Genomic DNA, 10,092 nt, shown 5'->3' with positions numbered 1-10,092 from the left:
ATTACTGGTGCCCTATATAAGATCAGACAGAAGGAGCAAGCTTGCTACAACTGAGAGGGACACTTTGAAGAAAGCACAGGAACTACAGATGAGAGACAGTTTGAAGACAGCCATTGAAAGCAGACTCTTGCTCCAGAGAGGCTAAGAGAGGACAAATGCCCCAAGAGCAACTGAGAGTGACATTTTGAAGAGGAGCTGTGGCCTAGAGAGGAACATTCTGGGAGAAAGCCATTTTGAAACCAGAATTTTGGAGCAGACGCCAGCCATGTGCCTTCCCAGCTAAGAGAGGTTTTCTGGACACCATTGGCCATCCTCCAGCGAAGGTACCCAATTGCTGATATGTTACCTTAGATACTTTATGGCCTTAAGACTGTAACCTGGTAACCAAACAAACCCCTTTTTATAAAAGCCAATTCATCTCTGGTGTTTTGCATTCCAGCAGTGTTAGTAAACTAGAACATTATCCATGAAGACTGGATATCTTTCCATCTCTTTAGGTCCTCTTTGATTTCTTTTAGTAAATATATGCAATTTTCTGTGTAGAGGTCTTTTACATTGTTGGTGAAGTTTATTCCTAGGTACTTGATTTTTTTAGCTGCCTATTGTGAATGAAATTTTGTATTGAGTGTCCCTACAGTTGAGTCATTTCTAGCATATAGAAACATTACTGCCTTTTGCACATTAATCCTGTATGCTGCCACTTTGCTGAATTTGTTTATTAACTCAGGTAGCTGTGTCATCATTTTCTCAGGATTTTCCAAATATATGATCATATCATCTGCAAATGATAGTTTTTTTTTTTTCCTTTCCAATTTGGATGCTTTTTATTTCTTTGTCTTGCCAGATTGCTCTGGCTAGAACTTCTAGCACAATGTTGAATAATAGTGGCGATAGTGGGCATCCTTTTCTCATTTCTGATCTTAGGAAGAAGCCTTTCAGTTGCTCACCTTTGGGAACTATGCTGACTGTGGGTTTTTCATATATGCCCTTTATCCTATTGAGGAAGTTTACTTCAATTCCTACCTTTGGAAGTGATATTATCAAAAATGGATATTTTTGATATCCATATTTGTCAAATGCTTTTCCAGCATCTATTGAGATGATCACTTGATTTTTCTCTTGACTTGTTAATGTGTTGTATTACTTTGTTTGATTTTCTTACTTTGAACTACTCTTGCATGCCTGGAATGAATCCTACTTGGTTGCAGTATATGATTCTTTTAATGTGTCTTTGGATTCCAATCCCAAGTATTTATTGAGAATTTTTGCATCTATATTCATTAGGGAGATTGACCTGCAGTTTTCCTTTCTTGTAGTATATCTTTATCTGGTTTTGATATTAGAGTGATGTTAGCTTCATAAAATGAGTTGTGTTCCTTTTTCTTCAATTTTTTGAAAGAGTTTGAGCAGAAATAGTGTCAGTTTTTTGTTTGTTTGTTTGCTTGTTTGTTTGGAAAGTTTGGTAAAGTTCTCCTTTGAAGTAATCTGGCCCTGGGCTCTTATTTGTAGGGAGTTTTATGATGATTGATTGGATCTCTTTACTTGTGATTTGTTTGTCAAGGTCTTCTATTCTTGGGTCAGTCTTGGCTGTTCATGTGTTTCCACAAAATTAACCATTTCCTCTAAATTGTCTAGATTGTTGGCATGCAGTTTTTCATAGTAACTTCTTATGATTTTTGAAATTTCTTCAGGGTTCAGAGTAATGCCCCCCTCTCATTTCTGATTTTGTTTATTTGGGTCTTCCCTTTTTTTGATTTTGTAAGTTTAGCTAAGTGTTTGTAAATCTTGTTCATCTTCTCAAAGAACCAACTTTTGGTTTTATTTATTCTCTCTATTGTTTTATTTTTTGTTGTTGTTGTTCTCCATTTCATTTATTTCTACTTTAATCTTTGTTATTTCTTTTCTTCTACTTGCTTTAGGGTTAGTTTGCTGATCATTCTTTAGCTTCTTTAGCTATTCAGTTAGTTCTTTGATTTTAGTTCTTCCTTCCTTTTTTATGTATGCCTTTAGAGCTATAAATTTCCCAGTCAGCACCACCTTCTCTGCATCCCATAGGTTTTATATATTGTGTTTTCATTTTCATTTTTATCTAGATATTTACCAATTTCTCTCATAAATTCTTCTTTGATCCACTGAGTAGGAGTGTGTTGTTTAACCTCCAGGCATTTGTGAATCTTCTGGTTCTTTGGTGGTTACTGACTTCTAGTTGCATTGCATTGTGGTCAGAGAATGTGATTTGAGTAATTTCAATCTTTTAAAATTTATTTATGCTTGTTTTGTGCCCCAGCTTATGATCTCTCCTGGAGAATGTTCCATGAGCACTAGAGAAGAATGTATATCCTGGTAATTTGGGATGTAGTACTCTGTATATGTCTATTAAGTCTCATTCATTTATCACATTGTTTAGGGTCTCAGTTTCCTTATAGATCCTCTCTCTTATTGTTCTATCTATAGAAGTAAGCGGTGTATTGTAGAAATATCTATTGCTTCCTTTAGTTTTGCTAATGTTTTTCTCATATACTTTGGAGCACTCTGATTGGGTGCAGAAACAATTATGATTGTTATTTCTTCTTGGTGAATTGTCCATTTTATTAATATATAAGATCTTCTGTGTCTCTTTTGACATCTTTGCATTTAATGTCTACTTTGTCTAATATTAGGGTTGCTGCCCCTGCTTTCATTTGGCTGAATCTTGCAGGAAATATTTGCTTCTGTGCTTTCACTTTTAGTATCTTTGTGTAACTGTGTCTAAGATGAGTCTCTTGTGAACAGTATATTGATGGTTCATACTTTCTAATCCATTCTGCCAATCTGTATCTTTTAATTGGGGAGTTTAATCCATTCACATTCAGTGTTATTACAGTGAAGGCAGTTCTTGAATCAACCATCTTATTTTTTGATTTTCATTTATCAGAGCTGCCCCCCCTTTATTCCTTTAATTTACCCTTGCTAATACTTTTCAGTTCTGTGCTATTCTCCAGACCTCACTCTCCTTTCTTTATTTCTCATCTGGTAGAACTAACTTTAATAATTCTTGCAGGGCAGGTGTCTTGTTAACAAACTCTCTCAACATTTGTTTCTCTATGAAAATTTTAAACTCTCCCTCAATTTTGAAGGAGAGCTTTGCTAGATAAAGTATTCTTGGCTGAAAATTTTTCTCTTTCAGAATCTTAAATATGTCATGCCACTGCCTTCTCACTTCCATTATGCCCTCTGAGTTGTCAGTACTTAGTCTATTTGTTTCCCATGTATGTGGTGAATCACTTCCCTCTTGCTGCTTTCATGAGTTTGTCCTTCTTATTTGATAGGTATATGTCTCAGAGTGGGTTTATTTGGATTTATTCTATTTGGAGTTCATTGGGCATCTTTGATTTGAAAATTTATGTTGCTTAGAGAGGTTGGGATGTATTCCCCAACTTTGTCTTCAAATCCTGCTCCTGGTCCTTTACTATTTTCTTCACATTCTGGGACACCAGTGATTCTTATATTTGTGAGCTTCATATTGTCCATCATTTTCCTGGCATCCATTTCAAATTTTCCAAATTTTTCACCATTTGTTCTTTTGTGCCTTCACATTCAATTGCCTTAATCTCTAGCTCATTTATTTGTTATTCTGCCTCTTCAAATCTGCTGTTGTGTGGCTCTAGTATTTCTAACTTGATCCACAGTATCTCTTTTATTTCCATAAGATCCCCTATTTTTTATTTACTCTTTTAAATTCTGCTTTATGCTCTTCTAGAGTCTTCTTGATGTTTTTTATGCCTTTAGCCAACTCATTGAAGTTGTTTTGTAGATTTGTGTGTACTTCTTTGATTAATTGCTCCAACTTCTTTGTCTCCTCCAGCTTTTTAATTTGGTCATTTGGCTTGTCTATATCTTCCTATTTCTTCATGTGCTTTATTATTTTCTATTGTCCTTTGGGCATTTGCTTATCTTAATAAGCTTATTTTATGATATACAGAATTATTTGAGCATTTATCTATAACTTGGCAGAGCTACAGCTTGGTGGAGTGCACTTCCCCGTCCTACCACCTGATGGCACTCTTAAGCCACCTCTTCTTCTTAAGCCAGCTCTCCCCCAATTTCATCTGTGCACTAGACAGGGTCCAAACTGGGTGGAAATCCAATCAGAAACCCAGTTTTCTTTGTGCAATGGTGACTGCCAGCACTTTGGGTGGGGGGCAGGCCTTGCATTATTTGGCAGAGAGTACATTCCAGGGCACGGTGGGTCTGGGAGTTCCTGGGACTGTGAGTGGGCCATTCTGGGGCTGTGGGGCTGCATGTCTCACCCACCAGCTCAAATGCACCACAGTCCCTTTTCCCTATGCACCCACGAGCCTCTGGGATTGAAGAGGGGATCCTGGCATTTCAGTGTGGCATCCTTATCTGTTGGCTATGCACACCATGGGCTTCTATTGAGGAAAAGTGAATGCAATCACCATAAGACATCCAAATTACCAGCCAACTGCTGAGATGAGTGATCAGGGTGTGGAAACCTGCTCCCTCCCACACTCAGCACCTGGTTCTAGCTGCCAGTCTCTGGTGGCAGCCCAGCTGAATACTCATTCTGTCCTTTCAATCACAGTCTCTCTGCTTCTCCATCCGAATCCCCCCTATGTGATGTAGAGGTCCCTATTTGGCCAGTGACGCCCTGGAACTGCTATTCTGGTGTGCTTTATGCCCTCTATATAGTCTTTTTCATGGAGAAGACGTTTTCTCTGCCTCTCGCAATCCACCATCATCCTGGAATTCTGCCGAAAAATGATTCTTAAATAATATTTAATGAATATTTAAAACATTTATATATATTAAAATTAGGTTTCCTTTATACATCCTTTGTTTTTAATTTACTCAATACAGAAAATTTGAGCCAAACACTATTGGTAATGTAGTAGAATAATTCTTCTGGCAAAACAAAGACATGAACTTAAGCAATGCCCAGACTAGAAATAGCATAAATAGAGAACTTCACCTGATGACATGTGATTCAACAACAAACTCAACATTCATTGGTTTGTTTGTTTGAAAATTGTTTGATTTAAAACTAAAATACATTAGGGACTAGAGCGTGTTGAAATGGCTGTTGTAATTTTCAAGAATGCAGAGAGTAGCTGGGGAGTTCACAAGAGCTTTCAGCACAGTAGGTTAAGTGGGGAGGAATTGGGAATGATGAGAATAAAGTGCTTATGGAGTCCCAAAACTAATGTTCTGGCTGTAAGGGAGGGGGGGTGGATTCTCACTCTTCCCTAGAACATAAATGGTAATATCTTTTACATTTTATTTTAAAAAAAGAAAAATGTAAACTTGCAATTTAAAAACACTTAAAAAATAAATAATTTAAAACCAGTATTGTTGGATACAACTCTCTAGCTCTTTGATTGAGGGTATTTCTTCTGTAATAATAATAACAATAATAGTTATTATTTTATATAGAAAGACAAATCAACTTTATAGGATTAGGTGATAATGATGGCACTAGGTAGGCTGAAATGTTATGACATATTGTCAGGTATTCAGATGAGTCATTCTCAGTTTTAATTCCTTCCAATTACTCTCACCATTGTTTTCTGCCTCTTTCTCCCCACTATCTCTAAAATCTGAGGTTGTCAATGGCTTCAGTATCTCTAACTTACAATAATGTAGTAAGAGTTAGAAAAGCTGAGTATCAGCAAAAACGTATAGATAGCTAAGGACAAAATTGTCACCTTATAAAAAATTTACTGTGTCCTTCACATTATTGAGGATTCCCAATTAAATTAAATCTTTAACTGATATATTTGCTTCTTGGGTGATAGAACTGTAAAATCCACTAATTGAATGAGAAAAATAGCAAAGGAGTTTTTACTGGGGTTGGAGTAACAAAACAAAACTGGTTTTCACTCAAGAAGGAACCTTGTGGACACCTCTTTTTGAAGAAGAGCAAGTCAAACCCAGAACAAGAAGAAAGGAAATAATTAATATTAGAGTGGAAATTAATAGAAAATAGAAAAATAAGAAAGAAAATCAATGAAACCAAGGTTATTTGAAAAGATCAACAAAATTTTCACACTTTTTGCTAGTTGATCAAGAAAAAAAAAAAAAAACCCAGAAGCATTAGATAATTTCTAATAATTAGATAAATTAGATAATTTCTAATTATCAGAATTAGAAATGAAAGATGTGACATGACTACTGAACTTAGTGAAATAAAAAGGGAATGTTATGTAAGGGAACACTATGGCACCAAAAATTTGCAAACCGTAGAAGAAATGCACAAATTGCTACTGACACAAACACTTGAAACTGACTCAAGAAGAAATAGTTTTAAGATACCTAAAGCATGTGAAGAGATCAAATCAGAAATAGGAAAAACAAATCCACATGAAAAGCCCAGGCCCAGATATCTTTATCACTGAATTCTACCAAATACTCAAAGCAGAGTTAATATCAGTTCTCCACAAACTCTTCCAAAAATTAGAAGAGGAAGGAACATTCTTTGAGGCCAGTATTACCCAAACCAGACAAAAATATCACAAAAATTGTAAATTAGAGATGAAAATCTCTTATGAGTATCAGTGCAAAGATCCTCAACAAAATACTAGCAAACTAAATCCAGCAAATTATAGAATGAATTTTATGCTATAGAAAATTAGGATTTATTCCAAAGATGGGAGGTTAGTTTAACATCAGAACATCAGTTATTGCAAAACATGTATCAACAGAATAAAAAATCATATGATCAACTCAAAGAAAGCAGAAAAAGCATTTGAAAAAATCCAATACTCTCTTATGATAAATATTTTCAACAACTAGGAATAGAAAGGAACTTCCTCAACTTGATAAGAGCTATCTGCCCAAAATTCACAGCTAACATCATAATTAATGGAACAAGATTGGATGCTTTCTCCCTAAGATCAGAAGCTAGGCAAGGATGCTGGCTCTCACAACTTCTATTCAACATAGTACTGGAGGCCTAACCATAGTAATTATGCATGAAAGATAAATAAAAGACATCCAAATTGAGAAGGAAGAATTACAACTATATCTGCAGATGGCTTTGTCTTGTATTCACAAAATAATGAGAAATACAATAAAAAGCTATTAGAAATAATAAATTAATTCAGGAAGTTTACAGGATACGTGATCAATATACAGATATCATTTTTATTTCTATACACTTACAATAAATCATCTGAACTTGAATTTAAGAAACAATTTCACTCTCAGTGCTTAATCATATAGTCATAAGAATTCTTTAGGATAAATTTAATGGGAGAAGTGCAATATTTATACCTGAAAACTACAGAGCATTGAAGAAGGAAATTTCTAAAAGATTTAAATAAATGGGAAAACATTCCTTGTTCTTGTATCAGAAGACATAACAATATTAACATGGTAATACCTTCCAAACTGACCTACAAATTCAATACAATTCCTATCAGAATCCCAGTCAACTTCTTTCCACTAATTCTACAATTCATATGGAATTACAAGGGCCCCAGAATACCCATAACCATCCCCAAAAGAAGGGTAAAATAGGAGGACCCACAATTCCTGATTGAAAATCTTACTACAAAGCAATGTTAATCAAGACAGTGTGGTTCTGGAATAAAGATAGACATACAGGCCAATGCTATGGAATTGAGAGTCCAAAAATAAAAATATGTCTGTGGTCAATGGATTTTTGACAAGGGTTCCAAGACCATTCAATGATGAAATAATGTCTTTTCAACAAAAATAATTAGGTTCCTTATACTATCTTATAGTAATTATATATTATATATATATTATATATATATATATATATATATATATATATATAATAACTAAATGTTATTTCTTGTCAGCCTAGACCCCTAAATGTTAGTGCTAAAATAAGAAATAAAAAATATATGTATTATTTACCTTGAGTTCTCTCACCATGGAAATAATAATGAGTTGTTATTTCAGTCTTCTAAGTCTCACTTTTTATCTTTTAATGGCATTAAGATAATCCATTTGTGTTCTGAGGAAGTAGTATGACCTAATAAATATATGAATGAAAAAATATGCATTTCCTATGAGTGTTTCAAAAAAAGTAATCTTTTGCAAAAATTGGACATGGTATTATGATTTTATTCACCATCTCTCAATGATATGGGTTATTAAATGAAGATTTCCTAACTTCTCCTGCTAGATTTAAATTAGAAGAACCAAAAAAGGACTTACCAATATGTACTGAAACATAATGCCTGCAAGATATTAAATAGAAAATAAAAGTGGCATTAATGATATAGATATTTTAGAACTGTATTGATGATGAGGATGCCTATCTTGATGAATTATATCTTTCAACTCTTCCCTTTAATATTTTAAATATCTTTAAAGAAGACAAAAAAGAGAGAGAGAAAAATGAACAACCACACAGTGATCACAGAGTTTGTACTCTTAGGCCTTTCTGATGATCCTGATCTTCAGATTGTGATTTTCCTCTTTTTATTTATCACTTATGTATTAAGCATCACTGGGTACCTGACTATCATCATCCTAACCCTGGTGGACTCCCACCTACAGACACCCATGTATTTCTTCCTCCAGAACTTCTCCTTCTTAGAAATACCATTTACAACTGTCTGTATTCCTAGATTTCTGGGGTCAATTATCACCAGAGATAAGACCATTTCCTATAACGATTGTGCAGCCCAACTCTTTTTCTTTATCTTCATGGGGGTTACTAATTTTACATTCTGACGGCCATGTCCTACAACCCCTACATTGCCATCTGCAAGCCCCTTCATTATACAACTATCATGAACAAGAAAGTCTGCATCCTGCTTGTGCTCTATGCTTGGCTGGGAGGGTTAGTGACCATTTTCTCACCCCTTATGCTTCTCCTACAGCTGGATTACTGTGCTTCCAACATTATTGATCACTTTGCATGTGACTATTTCCCCCTCTTGCAGCTATCTTGCTCTGATACCTGGTTCCTAGAAGTAATTAGTTTTTATTTTGCTTTGGTTGCTTTGCTGTTCACTTTGGCCTTAGTGATATTGTCCTATATGTACATTGTCAGGACCATTTTGAGACTCCCATCTGCCCGTCAGAGGAAACAGGCTTTCTCCACTTTTCCTCTCACATGATTGTCATCTCCATCTCTTATGGAAGCTGTATATTCATGTATGCTAATCCCTCTGCAAAAGAAAAGTCATCCTTGACAAAAGGAGTAACTGTTCTCAATACTTCTGTTGCTCCCATGCTGAACCCCTTCATTTACACTCTCAGGAACCAGCAAGTAAAACAAGCCTTCAAGGACATGGTCCATAAAGTAGTATTTTCTGCAAGTAAATGAAATATTTGGAGGGAAAAATAAAGGACACTGTAAAGAGCAATTAACTAAAACTTGAAATTTCTAAATGTATTTACTCATAGGCTTGTGCTTATGTATTTTCTTTATTTGTCACATTGTAGTCAATTTGATATTTTCCCAATCCCTACCTTCTACTTCCACACTCACATTACTAACACTGTCTTTATTGACTTATTTAAAAGTTTAGTAAAGTTTCTTTCTCCTACAGAATTTTATGAATATTATATGTGTTTCTTTAAGACATAGTCAATGTTAAAATGAAACAAATGATTGTGATTCTGTTTCTTAATTCAGACCGCAGATGAGACATGTTTATTGCCTTGTACTTCAGGTTTTAAGCTTTGTGTAATTTATTGTGCATATTCAAAATGAATATTGATAATGTTTTAAATAGCACTATAGAATTTCCATTATTTGTACCATTATTAATTAAAATCAGTTCCTAGTAGAAATATGTACTACTGCATTCTACTTTAAATGTAGATCTTTATAGTGTGTGTAGTTTAGTCTATAAAAGACAAATATTGATCATGATTTTAACTAACTTTTATAGCTTTCCATATTCTGTATCACTTTTTAGAAAGTGTTTATGTATTTTCTATAATGTTCAAAATAAATGTGCTCAAACTAAGACACATGCCACTTTTATTTTCTCTGTATATTAAGGAATTTCCTCATTGCAAAATACCAACATCAATTTAGAATGTGCTGATTATTTTAATTATTTGAATACAGATATGATAATGAATCTAATGGCTTATGATAAA

General features: G+C 34.5%; 1 protein-coding gene across 1 annotated transcript; it reads left to right on the top strand.

Annotated features, from left to right (window-relative positions):
- The first annotated feature begins 8,370 nt into the window (after window positions 1-8,370).
- LOC119543180 (olfactory receptor 6C3-like) lies at window positions 8,371-9,307 on the top strand. Its single transcript, XM_037847886.1, is given in 3 exon segments — window positions 8,371-8,692; window positions 8,695-9,081; window positions 9,084-9,307. Coding segments are annotated over 3 exon segments (933 nt in total).
- Window positions 9,308-10,092: the final 785 nt, after the last annotated feature.

The sequence above is a fragment of the Choloepus didactylus genome, chromosome 8, assembly GCF_015220235.1.
Source record: "Choloepus didactylus isolate mChoDid1 chromosome 8, mChoDid1.pri, whole genome shotgun sequence".
NCBI classification, from domain to species: Eukaryota; Metazoa; Chordata; class Mammalia; order Pilosa; family Megalonychidae; genus Choloepus; species Choloepus didactylus.
The sequence above is the reverse complement of the archived record's forward strand: the minus strand, read 5'-3'. Positions and strand labels throughout refer to the sequence as shown.